Source organism: Artemia franciscana, chromosome 19 (assembly GCF_032884065.1).
Source record: "Artemia franciscana chromosome 19, ASM3288406v1, whole genome shotgun sequence".
Lineage (NCBI taxonomy): Eukaryota > Metazoa > Arthropoda > Branchiopoda > Anostraca > Artemiidae > Artemia > Artemia franciscana.
The window spans coordinates 14,083,267-14,101,179 of NC_088881.1; the positions used below are offsets into that span (position 1 = coordinate 14,083,267).

Genomic DNA, 17,913 nt, shown 5'->3' on the forward strand with positions numbered 1-17,913 from the left:
CTCTCGCTCTTTTTTCTCAAAATCATTCGATCAAAATTATGAGAAAGCCATTTAGCCAAAAAAATGAAATATGCAAATTTCGTTTTAATTATTTCTCTGCGGAGAGCCAAAATCAAAACATGCATTGATTCAAAAACGTTCAAAAATTAAATAAAAAAAAAAACGTTTTTTTAACTGAAAGTAAGGAGCGACATTAAAACTTAAAACGAACAGAAATTACTTCGTATATGAAAGGGGCTACTTCCTAATCAACGCCCCGCTTTTTACGCTAAAGTTTTTTACTCTTTTAAAAAGAAGAGTTGAGTGAAAGAGTCAAACTATAGCGTAAAGAGCGGGGCGTTGATGAGGAGGCATTCCCTTTCATATACGAAGTAATTTCTGATCGTTTTAAGTTTTAATGTCGCTCCTTACTTTCAGTTGAAAAAACTTGTTTTTTTTATTTAATAAGTTTAATAGATTAAAGTTAGGTTACTGTACCCAATTTTACTACTAGTTTAAAATAGCTTTAATATATGAAGAGGAAATTAGCAAATTTTGCTTTAAAAGAGTTGTGGTGTCCTTGACAAATTTGTGAGCCTATGTTTTTAAAATACATTATTAATTTCTGAATACTCTAATCCCTTTGAGACTCAAATTATGGAATCAAAACAAGGCCAGTGAGTTGGAAACTCCTTGCTCAGAAAGGAAAAATAGGCCGTAAACATTTTAACTGTATAAATAACAAAAAAACACAAAGCAAAAAAAAAAATGAAAAGAATGACATCTTCTAAAGAAGAAATCAACAAGTTAAAGGTGGAAAACAAAACAAATTGCAAAATAACTAAATGAAAGATAAACTAACATACATATTATTCGTAAAGTTTGATTTTCTTTGATCTTTGTCTGACCTATTTTCATGGAAATATTGTAAAAAATCCATTGAGTTGTCATAAAAATTTCGAAAGGCACTCTTGATTGTAAATTGAAGTTCCTAGTCCTCTTTTTAATAGTCGAAAGTGATTGGAGGGCTCCATATTCTTGATGTATTTTGTTTACTGAAAAAAAAAAATCAAAAATGTTTACACTTTTTTTTTACTTTAGTAGTAATAGTAGCATGAGTAAAACCAGTAGCATTAAGATGCAAATATTTTCTTTTGGTTATTTCTTCATCCCTAACAACAAGCTCTGTTTGTTTCAACTTCACACACCAAACTATTCCTAAGATATTGCTGTTACACCCTTTCAACAACCTGCATACACAGACTACGTGTTGTCATTCAGTTCACCTACCCCCGTCAAAAATTCTTTGAAAATTTTACGTTTATGCCCTTAGACGTGGTTGAGTAGTCAGAGTAGTAGTATTAATATTACTAGTATTAGTTCAGAGAGTTCAGAGTTGATCACCAATAAATACAGATTACTAGTGTTTCAAACAGTTCGTGGTAACGAACTGTAGTAAGGAGCGACCCGGCTCAATAGTAACCAAAACTCTAAAAAATGGAATTTTGGTACCAATAGCTACATCAAAAGAATCGCATTCTTAATGCTGATTTTAAATATATAAGTTTCATCAAGTTTAGTCTTACCCATCAAAAGTTACGAGCCCGAGAAAATTTGCATTATTTTAGAAAATAGGGGGAAACACCCCCTAAAAGCCATAGAATCTTAACGAAAATCACACCATCAGATTCAGCGTATCAGAGAACTCTACTGTTGAAGTTTCAAGCTCCTATCTTGTGGAATTTTATATTTTTTGCCAGAAGGCAAATCACGGATAGGTGTTTATTTGTTTGTTTGTTTTTGTTTGTTTTTTTCCCAGGGGTGATCGTATCGACCCAGTTGTCCTAGAATATTGCGAGTGGGCTCATTCTAACAGAAATGAAAAGTTCTAGTGCCCTTTATAAGTGACCTAAAAAATTGGAGGGCACCTAGGCCTCCTCCCACGCTGATTATTTTCCCAAAGTCAACGGATAAAAATTCTGAGATAACCATTTTATTGAGCGTAGTCGAAAAACCTTATAACTATGTCTTTGGGGAAGACTTACTCCCCCACAGTCCCCGTGGGAGGGGTTACAAGTTCAAAACGTGACCAGTGCTTAGATATAGTAATAGTTATTGGGAATTGTACAGGCGTTTTCAGGAGGATTTTTTGGTTGGAGGCAGGGGTTGAAAAGAGGGGGATATGCTGGGGGAATTTTACATCGAAGAATTTGTCATGGGAGAAGAAAATTTCCATGAAGGGAGCGCAGGATTTACTAGCATTACTTAAAAAAAACAATGAAAAAATAAATATGAAAAAGTTTTTTTTCGGCTGGAAGTAAGCAGCAGCATTAAACTTAAAATTTGAACATAAATTATTACCCATATGAGGGGCTCACCTCCTCCTAATACCTCGCTCTTGATGCTAAAGTATTCTTAGTAATTTCAACTATTTATTCTGCGGCTTTTGTGATTCAGGTGTCATTCTTAATGAATTGGGACAAAATTTAAGCTTTAGCGTAAAGAGCGAGGTACTGACGAGGGGGCAAACCCCCTCATCTATATATATAAAAATAAGTGGTCTGTGTGTCTGTGTGTCGAGTGACGTCATGTTTGTGTGTCGACTGACGTCATGTTTGTCGACTGAAGAAATTACAGACCGGGACATCGGGACACAAATGACGACCGGGACACCGGGACACCGGGACATAGGGAATATAAATGACGACCGGGACACTCAAAGAGAAAGCGACCGGGACACAAGGAATGTTCGATTAGCAATCACCATCAACAAAGCACCGGGACACAAATGACGACCGGGACACAGGTAATATAAATGACGACCAGGACACTCAAAGAGAAATTACAGACCGGGACACCGGGACAAAAATGACGACCGGGACACCGGGACACAGGGAATATAAATGACGACTGCGACACTCAAAGAGAAATTACAGACTGGGACACCGGGACACAAATGACGACCGGGACACAGGGAAACAACTACAACGGGGACGCCGGGGGGCACAGGGTGATATATAAATGACGACGGGGACACAGGGAATGTTCGATTAGCAATCACCATCAATGTTCAAGAGTCGGTAAACCTGACAATCTATTTATATGCACAGACAATGGGACAACGAAGAATGTTGTATATTCGCAAGTTTTACGTAGTTTAAAACATATATATATATATATATATATATATATATATATATATATATATATATATATATATATATATATATATATATATATATATATATATATATATATATATATATATATATATACTAGCTGTTGGGGTGGCGTTTCGCGCCCCCCCAAACCCCCCCGCGCGCGTAAGTCGTCACGCGCCATATTAGTTACGCGCCATTGTAGTTGCGTCCCTGTGTCATATAAATAGATTGTCATGGCGCGTAACGACTTACGCGCAGGGGAGGGGGGGCTTGGGGAAGGGGGGGCGCGAAGCGCCCCCACCAACTAGGTGCGCCACCCCAACAGCTAGTATCTTCCATATATATAAAAATAAGTTGTCCGTGTGTCTGTCGAGTGACATCATGTGATCATGTCATGTCGTCATGAAATTAGTTGTCGTCATTGTTATGACGATGACGTCATTAAAGGTATTTAAGAAAATCTTTTAAAGACAAATTTTTAATTGTAAGAAGATCGTGGACGGAAAAATGTCTAATTGTAAAATGACTGAAGAACCTACAATGGCAGCAGCCGAGGAAGCTGCTCAAAAAAAGCTTCTAAAAAGGAAGCTGTTGCACAAAAAAACTAAAAAGAAAAAAGAAACAAAACTAAAAAAAAAAAATAAAAAAAGGTAAAAACCAAAAAAAAACTAAAAAAAAGGGGGAAAACACAAAAATTTAATTCATCATATACCAATTCAAAAACGAATGTATATACAGACCGGGACACCGGGACACAAATGACGACCGGGACACAGGGAATATAAATGACGACCGGGACACAGGGACACAACTACAACGGGGACGCCGGGGGGCACAGGGGGGTATATAAATGACGACGGGGACACAGGGAATGTTCGATTAACAATCACCATCAACAAAGCTCAAGGGCAATCATTAGAATCGTGAGGTATTACTAAAAAAACTGAAAAAAGGTAAACAACTAAAAACTAAAAAAAAGACCAATTCAAAAACGAATGTATATACAGACCGGAACCCCGGGACACAAATGACGACCGGGACACCGGGACACAGGGAATATAAATGACGACCGGGACACTCAAAGAGAAATTCAGACTGGGACACCAGGACACAAATGACGACCAGGACACAGGGAATATAAATGACGACCGGGACACTCAAAGAGAAATTACAGAATGGGACACCGGGACACAAATGACGACCGGGACACAGGGAATATAAATGACGACCGGGACACTCAAAGAGAAATTACAGACTGGGATACCGGGACACAAATTACGACCGGGACACAGGGAATATAAATGAGGACCAGGACACAGGTATTTAAGAAAATCGTCCAAAGACAAATTTTTAATCGTAAGAAGATCGTTGAAAGAGAAATTTCTAATTGTAAAATGACTGAAGAACCTACAATGGCAACAGCCGAGGAAGCTGCTCAAAACGATTGTATTCAAGCCGAAGTAGCTGAGTTGGTAAAGCGTATAAAGAGTAAACATAAGAGAAACTTTAGCATTGCAACTCCTTGTAAAGCTAAGAGAATTGATATGGAAATTACAAGAAGCATTCGAACATACAGGTTATCAAAAGAAGATATCAGCAAAGTAATAACAATGGCTGCTACCTACCAGTACTGGTATTGCTGCTGCTACCAGTACTGCGGCTGTTACTACTAATTAAATACCATCTTCATAAAGTTTACTCTTTATGCTAAAGTTTGACTCTTCTCACAGCTTTATTTTTTAAAACAATGAAAAAATTAAGTATAAGGAACGAGGCGTTGAGGAGGGGACAGCCCCTTTCATATACGGAATGATTTCTGTTCGTTTTAAGTTTTAATGTCGCTCCTTATTTTCAGTAGGAAAAACTTTTTTTTTTGTTCTTACAAAAAGCATAATTTTGCATAAACAGTTTGGTGAAAATTTTACAAGTGAGGAGTTTTGAAGAGGTGACATAGGTAGCCCATTCTGTTGAGGAAAAAATCTGTAAATGCTAGTGTTAGACGTTTTTGAAGCAGTATGCTTTTGTTGTGAAGAGTTCCAGTACAAGTATTATTTATCCAGTTATTTTGTCACAAGAGGACAGTCAAGAAACCCAGGTTGTGATGTAGGTAAATTAGATACTCAAGAAAAATGGAATTAAGACAGTGACATGCGTTTCTTGATATAGCTGAACATTGTCTGATTTACAAGAGCAAAGCGAGATGGCTGGCGATGGGGAATATAGCTTAAAGTCTTGTAGAGTAATGTGGGCCACTTTACCTTTATTTCGATCTGAAACTTCGACGTCATAGTACTGTTCTCTAATTTTGGTCAAAATAGGTGAGAATATATAGATTCTTCTTCAATTGTTTTAGTACTGCTTATGGCCATGCTTTTTCTTTTTTTCATTGTTTGCAGAGTTCTGCTAGCTAGACAATTATTAACATTCTGGGAGCTCGTTGATGGTTGTTTTCTACAAGAAATCTCGATTATAGGGCCTCTGGGACTTGGAAACTGATTCTTGTCGATGCAGAAAATTTTATTCTGCGGTGTCTGTCTTCCAATAGGCATGAAAAGACTGTTAATAGATGGCTGTTCTTTACTCATCTGAAAAAAAATCCAGTTATGTTTATCTTGTCTTGTACCTTAAAGCTCGCTGTATTCTTCATCAAGTTACTGATCATCATATTTATGCTCCTCAAGGTGGCCACTTTCACTGAAAGCATTATCATGATGGTTATATATCATAAGTAAAATCCTACAGGGAACCTATGCAACCTTAGACCTTAATAACATGATAAAAGTAGCAATCTAGCTTTTAAACCCCATAATTTGAGTTCTTTTATGGAATTTTCAACTTCCCTTTGCCACATAGGAGGCTCAATTTATGCTTTGAAAACTCAAATACGCTACCATTAGCATAAGGTTTTCGCCAGAGTTGTCTAAGGTAGCATGGGCCTCCTGGATAAAGTATATGAACACAGAACTCATGCGATTTTGTTAAGATTACGGTTTATCACTGATAAAAAAAAAATAGTCTCACATTCATCATATAGAAAGATAAAAAATATTGCAAAGCGACGGAACTTCTTAAGAACTTGGGTGCTTGTATTATTTAACGTTTTCTGGCTTGACCCTAAACAACCAAAATTCAAGATATGGCACTTAATATTTATCTTCGCATGGACCCTAGTTCCAAAAACTATTTCCCGGAAATGGGTGTTTAGAGTTGCACCTTCTTCCAGCACTCGTATATGGTCCTGTCTGTGAACAAGATTTACTCTAATATACCTATGTGAGTTTCGTTCCTATCCTGTTCATTTCTTTATGCTCAGGATTATTTAGCTTGTAGCGAACTTGGATAATAGTATTCGTCAGTTTTGTTACCACGTTTCTCCTTTCTTTTGAATTTCCACATTTTTCGCGCATTCAGGTTAGTGCATCCCTTAGACCTATTATGTTATGTCGCAGATACATACTACGTCGTGTGCCAAGAATTGGTAGGCATTAGTAAATACTACTACTACTACTAATTAATCACCCCAAAACCCAAGCCGTCAGAAGCCAAAACAGCTGTGCACGCCCCTTCTCCATCCCTATCTATTCAAAGCCTCCCTTTTACACCCTCCCAGGAAGCTTCCATTTCTTTTTTACCTTTCTTTATGATACTCTCCCACCCCAACCGCGGACGACCAGCTTTCCGTTTAGCCATAGACAGTTAGCGGAAAAGGACAATCTTTGGTAATCTCTCGACCTTCCATTCTCCTCGACCATTCGCAGAACCTGTCCAAGCCATCTCAACCTTTCTCTCATTATAGTCCTAGAAAGTGGGATTGAACCGAACTTTTCGCAAGGCCTACTGTTTGAAATACGGTCAGTCAACTGGGTACCCAGAACATTCCGAAGGCAATTTTTCTGGAAAATACCTATCAAAAATTCATCTGCTTTTCAGACGGTCCATGTTTCAGAATCATGTTTGTCCAGTGTCATCACTGTAGCTTCCAATATTCTAATCTTGGTTTGCAGACTTAACTTCCTATTCTTCAGAACTTTTTTTAACTGCGAAAAAATGCCCTGATCCTCGGGTATTCTACTTTTAACATCTTCACTGCTCCCACCGTCTTTACTAACAGTGATTTAACAGTAGATCTTATGATCAATTCTAAAAAAAAACAACAAATAAACACGCATCAGTGATCTTTCTTCTGGCAAAAAATACAAAATTTCCCATTTTAGCAGATAGGAGCTTGAAACCAATACAGTGGGGTTTTCTCATACGCTGATGGTGTGATTTTCATTCACATTCTATGACTTTTAGGAGTGTTCCCCCTTTTTTCAAAGACAAGGTAAATTTTTCAGGCTCGTAACTTTTGACGGTTAAAATTAAACTTGATGGAACTTGTATATTGAAAATTAGCATAAAAATCCGATTCTTTTGATGTAAAATTATAAAAGTCCACTTCGGTTACTATTGAGCCGGGTCGCTCCTTACTACAGTTCGTTACCACGGACTGTTTGGTAATATGCCTGAAGAAAATGGGTACTCAAAATACCAAAAATACACAGTTGCAGGCTGTACTAGATATGCAACTAGAACATTGAAATTCTTACTTTATAACATGAAAAATGTTTCTATTAAACAGATTATTATGTTTCCTTCCGTTATCATTCGTCTTTTCGAAACATTTTGAAATATAATTAGTAGTTGATATTCAACAAATCTTAAATTCCTTTGCAATTATAGGGGAGCAAATGCCCCCCCACTCAAAGCTTTGAAAAACAATTCCTTTCACATATTCATTTTGAAGTTTGAAAATAATCCTTCCCCTTCCCATCCATTTTCATGAATTGGTGCCCAACTACTGAAGGGGCTTCAGATCAAATGGTCTTAAAAAATTAGAGATTTTTACAATTATCCTAACAAATTTGGTAATTTTATACTTTTTTGCATTATTTTTCTAGGTAAATGCCTCATTCGATGCGTCTTTCTACGCCGTTTCCGAATATATCATATAAGTCTCTTTCTTTAAAAATCCCTTGTAAGCCCTTAGAAGGCCCCTAAACTGATAGTCTTTTCTTTTTATTGAACAAGCGTTGAAAAAGGATTATATTCTGAATTAATTAGAGACTGAATTTATTCTGTTGTAACAAAATATTACCTGAATGAATTCGACCGGCTAACAATAGCCTAACGCGCGTCCGTACCTGCCTTGATGTATTGTTTGTTCATTTATTAGCTAAGATTGGAAGATTAAAAATTGTAGTGAATTTTCTATGACAAATTGAAAAAAAAAGAAAAGAAAAATTGAAGCTTTTATAATAGTAGTTCTGGACTGGGATTGATTAAAGCTGTTTGTCGTGGTTATGTTTAAAGCTTAGATAAAACTTTTTAAGGTAGGCGATATGCAATTTTTTGTTCCCCTTCAACCCCTTTTTGGTGCAAAGGAGGAAGGTCAAACGGGGAGAAGAAGCTATGGCGATTATATCGGCATCGGATAATTCAATGTTGAATGACTCCAGCTCGCCCGATTCAAGAAGAGTAGAAAATATTTCACTGATGTCGTTAGCTGACAATATTAGCACAATTTTGGCCACAATTCAGACTGAAATTCCGAATGACTTATCTGGATCAGTTAGGTCCATTGAATCCCAATTATCACACCTTGAGAATTCTGTTGCTACCTCCCAAAAGGAAGTCTCCGAATTAAAACCTAGAATAGCTACTCTTGAAAGTGAGTCAAAAATGATAAAAAATAATTTATCTCTATTAGCGGAAGAAAATGTTCGTTTAACATCTGAGTTATCTTTATTGAAAGGGAGTGCTATTAGAATGGAAAGCAGAGATACTGAAAAAATATATTGCTTTGGAATGTCCCAGTTAATGATGAAGTCAGCTAAAAAAAAAATCTTTTAAAAAGTAATTACTGATGGAATTGGCTTGAATTTGGATTTTGAATATTCAGTGGTAGACATTAACCGTGAATTTCTTTTTTTTCATCAAAGTGGAAGTTGCAAGAAAAGAAGCCCGAATTCTTGTATTAAAAAACGCTAGGAGGTTCAAAAACAAGTCAATTTTAGAGCATTCTAATATCTTTGTGACGGATGATGCCCCTCAATCGGTTCGAAGAGTTCGAAGGAAATTATTTGCTGTGAGGATAAAATTACTCAGAAGTGGAGTTAATCGTGGTGATGTTTGGGTGACGAAATCGATCCCGCCACTTTTGTGTATACGCCAGTGTCCAAACACTGAGCCTCTAAAAGTGACTCTTGACAAAGTAAATAAGGATTTATGAATTCAGTTTTGGCGCATATCCCTCATAGAGTTGATATTCTTAGGGGTGGATTTGGAAGTTCTATAGAAAAGCGAAATTTTTTCCTTTTTTTTCAGTTATTTTCTATATCTGATTTTTTTGAAGGTTGGGTTGGACGCGCGAAGGGATAATTTGAATGAAATGAAGGGTAGTAGCAAAATTACGAGTGAAGAAAGTTTTTTGTGTGCTTTTTCCTTTTTTGTTCATTTAGTTGTAGTTTGGAGAGAGTGTTTGCTTGGTTGTCGCATTTTGGTACTTACAGTGTCTATGGATTTCCTTGTTGTTTTTTCTTTCGTATTTCATGTTGAATTGTCTGTGAATTGTAGTGCTTTTTTTCAGTGGGAGAGGCAAGGGGGGTACTCCTTGGCGTGAGGTCAATGCACGATAACGGTTAATCAAGCTCATGCGATCCCTGCATCTAGACTGGAAGAATTTGAAAGAAAATCAGCCCTCTTTAGTAATGTATTCCAAACACACCTAGCCCATGATAATAATGAAATTTTAAACTCTATTTTAGTCCCCCCAAATAAATATTTGTTTTCTCATGAAATAGCTCATAAAAACCAAAATATGAGGAGAATATCTTTTTGGAACCGTCGTGGTTGGAGGAGTGGGCAAGGTGCGACTTAATTTTTTTTTATTTGAAACGGGCACGGATATTTTTGGGGTTTGTGAAACATTTTTAGATGAAAACTCGGCAAATAAAATTAATATTGGCGATTTTCAATTCTTTCACGTAAGCAGAAATAAAAAAAAGCAAGGTGGTTCAGCAATACTAGTTAAAAATTATATTCCGGCGCGACTGAGAGAAGAATTTCTATATCTGAATACTGAGATGATTTTTGAAAGCTGCATTATTGAATGTTTTTTACCAAATAATGAAACAATTTTAATTGCTGTAATTTATCGTCCTTCCCTCATCTAACATGGCAGACTTTATTGACAAATTTGAAAATATGTTAAGCGTGATATCAAATCTTCGAATGCCATTTTTTATCCTTGGGGACTTCAATATTGACTTAACGGAATGCCTCCCATCAAGCCTGCAAAGGATTGATCGACATGTCCTTCAGTTTTTATAATGTAACCTTTCACAAAGTATGAGCCCAGTATGTTTATTCCGACACGAATTACAAATTCATCTTTTTCACTGATTGATAACATTTTTGCACCTTATCCATGTGAGGCTACATTCGTGGTTATGGAAGATACGTCTGATCATTGTACTTTAATGTCTGACTTCAGAGCGCAAAAGATAGCCAATAAAGAAAACCCTATGAAAAGGAGAAATTTTTCAGAAGTAAATATAAATGAACTGACATCTAATCTTAGCGATATAGGTTGGAGTGACGTTACTAACGAGAATGATTGAAATACATCCTTGGATATATTTTATCGAATTCTGAACGAAAAAATGAATCTTCATTGCCCGTCTAGAGCCACATACCGGAAAAGAAACTCACCCAAAAAACCTTGGATAAGTTTATCGCTTTTAAAATCTATCAAGGAAAAAAATCGACTCTACAAGGTAAAAATGAAATACCCCTCAGCTCATAATGTACAGCGATTCAAGAATTATAAAAATTTGCTGGTTAAAATTCTTAGAACAAGTGAACAAATTTATTATAAAAATTCATTTAAAAAATTCGATTCACCTCGGACTACATGGAAATTAGTCAAGGAAAAAATTGGAAACAAAACTAAGACATCACACCCTGAAGTGATCATAAATGAAAGTGGTGTTTAAGTGAAGGGGAAGTATGTTGTTGCAGATTATTTTTGTAATCGCTTTTCCCATTTAGTGCTACTGCTAATCTGAAATCCCCTGAATCTTAATTTGGTTCATATAAAGATTATCTACCGTCATCCGAAAATTCTAGTATGTTCCTGGCCCTTGTTACTTTCGGTGAATTCCAGAAAGTAATTACGAATTTAAAACGTGGTAATTCCCTAGGTCTTGATGGGCTCTCCACAAATATTCTGAAAGAACTTGCTTGTGTAATCCATGTCCCATTGCTTCATATTTTAAACGCATCTATATCATCAGGGATCTTTCCAGAAGTAATGAAATCTGCACGAGTTATTCCAATTCATAAGAAAGGTCATAAGACAGATGTAGGCAACCATCGCCCAATAGCTATTCTTTCTCCAATATCTAAGGTTCTAGAAAAAATTATTCAAAAAAGAATTGTATCCTATTTTAACAAAAGGAGTTTATTTACTAAAAATCAGTTTGGATTCAGGTCGGGTCATTCGACTGAACAAGCTATTGCTGCGCTAATTTTAGAGATTAATGATTCACTAAATGATGATAATCATGTGTCTGCTCTCTTCTATGATATAAAAAGGCATTTGATACGCTAAACCATGAAATCTTGATTGAAAAAATTAATAACACAGGTATTAGAGGTAAAGGCCTAGATCTAATAAAACCTTACCTGTATGATCAAAAAATCCAGGTAGAAATAAATGGACATCTGGCAAGCCATATCGTTATTGATGATATTGGAGTCCCCCAGGGATCAGTATTTGGGGCCATTACTATTTTTGATCTATATAAATGACCTCCCAAGGTGTTTACCCCAAGATAATAGCTTAGCAGTAATTTTTGCAGATGATACGGCTGTGACAGTAAAAGCTAAAAGCCCATCTTTGTTGGTTGAGAAAATGGTGACAGCAATGAAATCTTTGAATAAATGGTTTGTGTGCAACTGCCTAGCTCCGAACTTTTCTAAAACTGAATTCATGAATTTCGGGTGGTCAGAGCGGGCGATAAATAAAATTACCATAGATGAGTTAATTGTAAATCAAAGTAGGATAAAAAGAGTACATTCATTTCGTTACCTTGGGATTATTCTCGATGAGCTTTTATCTTTCCGTAAGCATTCTGATTATTTGAGATTGAAACTTGCCCATCACTTAGGTTGTCTTCATAGATTGAAACAGGTGTTTCCTTTCTCCATCCTAAAAATTTATACCATTCTCTAATTGAATCATATCGTAATTATTGCCACATAGTTTATCTCAACACATTTATGTTCTATCTGCAACCTCTTCAGATAATTCAAAATAAGGCAATTAGAATTCTGGGTGCTTTTGTTCATCGCCCTGCGAGACTTAAAAATCTATCAGAAACTCAAACTTTATATATTTTTCTCACTATACTTAATCTCAAACAATTGAAGGAAGTGCATACAGCAATGTGGTATTATGATATCCAATCCTCAGCAAACTATTTCCATGATTTGGGTATAATTGGGACTACCACTTCTCCTGCCCACTGCATCCACTCCAAGAAGTATCACCTTCCGCCAATCAAATCAGAAAGAGCTAGATTCTCAATCAGATACCAGATTCCTCATACTGTAAATAAACTTAGCTTAGTAAAAATGTCCAGAAGTTTCACAAGTCGATTTTCTTTGAAAGAACATATTTCAAAAATAGTTCTTTGCCTGAATGTCGGGATTGATTAATCATAGATTTTAGTATGTATTTTGCTGTGGTGTTCTCACGCTGGGGTGGCCTCCTCTATTATCTCCTACCTTGTATTTTTTTTTGTATTAGTTTTTTTCTCTTTTTGGAATTATTAGTATGACGAGACGTTGTGTTTTTTTTCTATGCGTTTGTACTGCCCCAGCCTTATGAGCTCTGCTCTCTGTTGGGGCATAATATTGTTTTTGTATATTTTCAATTTTAATTAGTAAATATTGAAAAATATTGAAGGTGCGACGGGCGTGATGAAATCCAAGTCTTAACAACCTAAAAGAGATTTTATCCAGCAAAGCCTTTCAGGAGTTTTTAGCCACATTTGAGAGTTCACTGTCTTGGAATTTGGGTAAGATCTAGGCATCATCAATTAGAATTTCTACCGTTTTTTGGTTTGGTTAAACTTTCTGTAAATTGTTTATGCATGGACTTTTTTTTTTAATTTGTTGCCTGTGTGTTTCCAGAATTTTAGCAAGAAAGGGAACATAGGTATAAAACTAGGAATGCTAAACTGGTTAAAATGCCAGTTCCAATTACTACAATATCTAAGCCTTGAAACCTGGAGCACAGTTTCACATAAGTAGAAGTTAAGAAGGCCCATGAGGAAATCAAATTCCATGCTTCTTTGCAATATGTTTGTGTTTTTCAATATTCTAGAGGTGGATTGATTGATTCAAATTGGAATGAGTATCTGCTTGTGAACTGATACAGGCGATTTCGTTTCGTTTGTCTTGTGATTGGACGAGAGTCTGTATGCGTCAGAAATTGTGATGATTTGTAGACTGTGAGCGTGGAATCCTTTTAAGTTTCCTCTTAACAGGTTAATTTTGAAGTATTTATTAATTGCTTAGTAAAGGTGGAGGGCGGAAGAGTAAGAGATATTTTCTCCGAAGAAGTGTCTTAGAAGTTGATATGTGTTTTTTCCGTTTATCCAAAACACGCTAATTTGCGTCGGGACTTATTTTTGGTAAATTCTTCGCTGTTCATATAATTGACTTACCAATAAAGTGAACATACCAATCGATGGCTGTTTTTTATGTTCTTTACGAATATAGTAATCGCTTCTACCGCAAATTTAAATTTAAGCACTTTTCGGCCTAACCCAAGCTAACCTAAATTATCCTTGTTATAACTAATTATGGCTCTGAGATAATGTAGTATTATTTTGTCGAAAACGACCGAGAAAACAGCGCCGAGAAGTATTATTATTAAGTATTATTAAGTATTATTATTATTAGTATTATTTGGTCAAAAACCACCAATAACTCACAATTTAATCGAAAATTTCTCATTTCTAAGAGCTTAAAAAGTGCAAGCTCAAAAAATTGCGGTAGAAGCGATTATAATATTCGTAAAAAACATAAAAAAGGAATCGAATGGTTATTTTCACTTTATTGGTAAGTCAATCCTATGAACTGCGAAAAATTTACCCTTATTTTGAATGTGAGTGGTTGTAGTTATTGATTTTTGTTTTGTTTGTATGGTATGGGGATTTTAATGTTGTGTTTTTTTGTGACCCGTCTGTTAATAAAAAAAATGAAATAAAACATTTGTCACTCCTTTCACGCGCTTAACAAGGCCCTCCATACCATCCATGTTTTTTTGTATTTGATGGCCAAAGATGAAACCAATATCCTCCAGTAAATCTTTTGAATAAAATTTAAGTTTTTATTTTCTTAAACATAAGTATTTCGAATAAAAGATGATATTTATAAGAAATTTCATGCATGAAAGGGTAGAAATACTTATTCTGAGTAGGTTCACTTCGGAAAGTAAGACACGTACGATAGTTTTCTATCAACCTCTTTTTTCATAAGCGTCATCTATATTTAAAAATTTTTCTATGCGAATATTCTTTTCAATAATACTCCATTGTAATTTTTTATTTCGGTTGGGCTAGTTTTGACCAACATTTTTTTTTAATCTTATGGAAGTATCAAGTTTCTTGAATTTTTAGATTTCCAGTACAGGCATCAAGAAGTAACGCATGTTTATATCAAGTAGTACTGGGTTTATATGTCGAATATTATCATATTTCGAGATGGAGCAGTATCGCATTTCTAAATCGAGTAGCACTGTACTTTTACTATAAAAATATCGAGTTAACAGAATCAATTTTATTATAGGCATATCAAAACTATGGAGCCAATTACGGTCAGAAGAGCGACACCATAATCTTGCTCCTTGCACTCATACCCATTACATTAACGCTTGGAGCCTTGGCTGCGTTTGCTCTTAACGGATCAGGATTTTCTGGTAGATCAAATAAAGAGTTAAACGGACTTTGTATGCTTTTAAAAATAGATTGTTATATGTCAAAGTATATTTTAGTTTTGTTGATAGGGAACGTTTAACGGTTTAACAAAAGAGCTATATGTAACTATCAGAAAAGGATGTTCGACGACCGGCATAAAAAAGAATAATAATAATAAAAAATGGTACATAACTATTTTGGGTACTTATCTCTTATAGTGACCAAACTCAAGTTCTTCATCCATTGACACACTTGTTGCAGTCCATTCCCTTTCATCCGTCAAACGTCTCTTAACCATCCTAGCCTTTCTGTACTATTGATTAAATAAAAAGAACAAGCTTTTTAACTGAGAGTAAGAAGCGATGTTAAATCTTAAAACGAACAAAAAGTATTCTGAATATGAAAGGGGCTTTCCCCTCCTCAACGCATCACTCTTTACGCTAAAGTTTGAATCTTTGTCACAACTCTACTTTTTAAATAATAAAAACTTTAGCGTAAAGAGCAATGCACTGAGGAGGGGACAGCACCTTTCATATACGGAATAATTTCTGTTAGTAGTGGCCCCATATGGGTTCCAACAAGGTTCACAGCGGGTATATTATTGGAGCTACTAGTCCCTAAAGACGTTATTACGCCCACCTGGGTCTTATGCAATACTAAAGTGGACTTGTAACGTGGACTCGTACAGTGTACCTGATTGTTACATAATAGGGAATATTTTTTCTTTGATTGTTTTAAAAAATCAAGGCCAGTGTAAAACCTTCAGAGCCCCAGCAAATCTAGATGCAAATATGAGCGTTACGTCATGAGGAATGTTTTCTTCAAGACATTCTCCAAGACGTTTTTTAAGACATTGTTCTTCAAGACGTTTTTCAGGACGTTTCAAGACGTCTTGAGACATTGTCTTCTTCAAAACGTTTTTCACCAAGATTTCTTTGGTTTTTACATAATAGGGAATGTTCACCTATGTTAAGGTTGACGCATTGTCACGTGACTTGTTTCTTTAGGCTCCGTGGAGAACCCCCGCCTGAGGAGGGCACACAAAATGTATTGTGATACTTTATGAGATTTTTTCTTCAGTATTTTAATTTTCTTTCAAGGTGTTTTTTTTCCAAGGTTTTTTTAAAGATTTTATTTTCTTCGAAATTCTTTCCTCAGGGGGGGGCCTTTATATTCTAAGGATTTTTGTCCGCTTTATGAATAGAAGCCGATTTCCCCTCAACGGATTGGAGTGCTAGACAGCTGGACCAAGAATATTTTGATAAGGTGAATACTATTTTTTTGATATGGGGAATATTTTCTAATGGAAGCGTTACAAAAATCTATGGATCGCATGTTTCCTATGTCTGGAATAATTGATAGGCGGGAGACAGAGTCGATTACTAGAAATTGGTAACATTAGACCTGCACCTGTTTGTTAAATAATGCATTGAAGGTTACTATGAAATAATTTTGAGGGCTGTTCTAAGTGCATTTTTAGTCATAGAGTTTTTTACTCTTTTGGATCTTGAATGCGCTATCAGAGGTGAAATGAAAGCAAGAGTATCATTATGGCTAAAATATGGTAGACCTTTGAATACGATCAAAATTCTATCTTTTTCACTTCACTACACAGAATTATACACTTATATTAGATGCAATTTTTAACCAGCATACCTATGTACATAGGCTATAATATGCTTAAATTGAATTAGTAAAATATAACGAAGATTTATCTTAGAACAAGAAATCTAACAAATGAACACTTTATTTTACGTATAAGTTTTATTAATAAAAACAAATTTACAAGTATTATTAACACACTTCATTCTTAGGACTCCGAAATCAATATTATGCATGTAGGAGGGCGATACTTTCAACTATAAAATCGTTCAATCGAGGATTATCAACATAAATGCTGAGAAGTTCACCGTAAGTATATCCACAACATCAAAATATAATACTGCATGATTTTAACCAATAAATCTAGATCCATTTAGAGGAGAAAGTGACTCATTAGAGGTAAATCTAAGGGGGCACAAGACGTGTGTCTTAAATTTTATGTTTTGTTCATATTTTGTTGGTAGTATTTTCTGGCAATTTTCAGCATTTGACACTCAATGGCTGGCACAGGGAAATCTCTGGCAAGCACAGTCACACATATGCCATTTTTTGGTCATTTTCCAGCAAAAATATCTATTTACACTAGAATCGATTGTTTAAACTCAATGAAAAATTCCCTGCAGCGTTTTTTCTTATGACTCTTGGCAATTGAGTCCAGCGTGCCACAATATACCAGCCCAATGACAACCTCTGGGACTTATTATCACACCAAAGGGGTTGCAACCTTTTTCCCACAAAAAAACTTTATAAACCAAAAATGACCATTATTTTTATTTGAAAAGGAGAAACTTGCCATTAATTTTAAAATATTAAAGTTTAAAAAAACTTTTTTTAATGTTTATAGTTTTAGGATTTCTTTAAATTTTTAAATTTTACTTTTTAAACTTTTTAGCATTAAAATAATGGTTTTAAAAAGTTGTTGGTTTTAAGGTCTTCGTTTTAAAGTCCAATCTTTAATGTTTTACCGTTTTAGTTCTTAAGTATTAGTTTCGAACTTTTATTTTGAAGTTACAGTTCTAAGTTTAGTTATACAATTTTAGTTTTAAAGTTCTAATTTTAAATTCTTATGTAAACGGATATTTTTGCATGAAAAGAACCGAGAAATGCTATATGTGTGATAGTACTTGCCAGAGGGTGCCGTG

The 17,913-nt window shown here is 35.3% G+C and overlaps 2 protein-coding genes across 2 annotated transcripts in view; one reads left to right on the plus strand and one right to left on the minus strand.

The window, feature by feature from the left end:
* The window catches only part of LOC136039623 (uncharacterized), a 38,046-nt gene extending 22,777 nt beyond the window's left edge, over positions 1-15,269 (plus strand). Inside the window, exon 3 of the mRNA XM_065723521.1 lies at positions 15,042-15,269. Coding sequence (XP_065579593.1) covers positions 15,042-15,269 — 228 coding nt within the window. The remainder of the gene's footprint in view (positions 1-15,041) is intronic.
* The window catches only part of LOC136039317 (actin-related protein 2/3 complex subunit 4), a 291,440-nt gene that overhangs the window by 45,474 nt on the left and 228,053 nt on the right, over positions 1-17,913 (minus strand). The window lies entirely within an intron of this gene.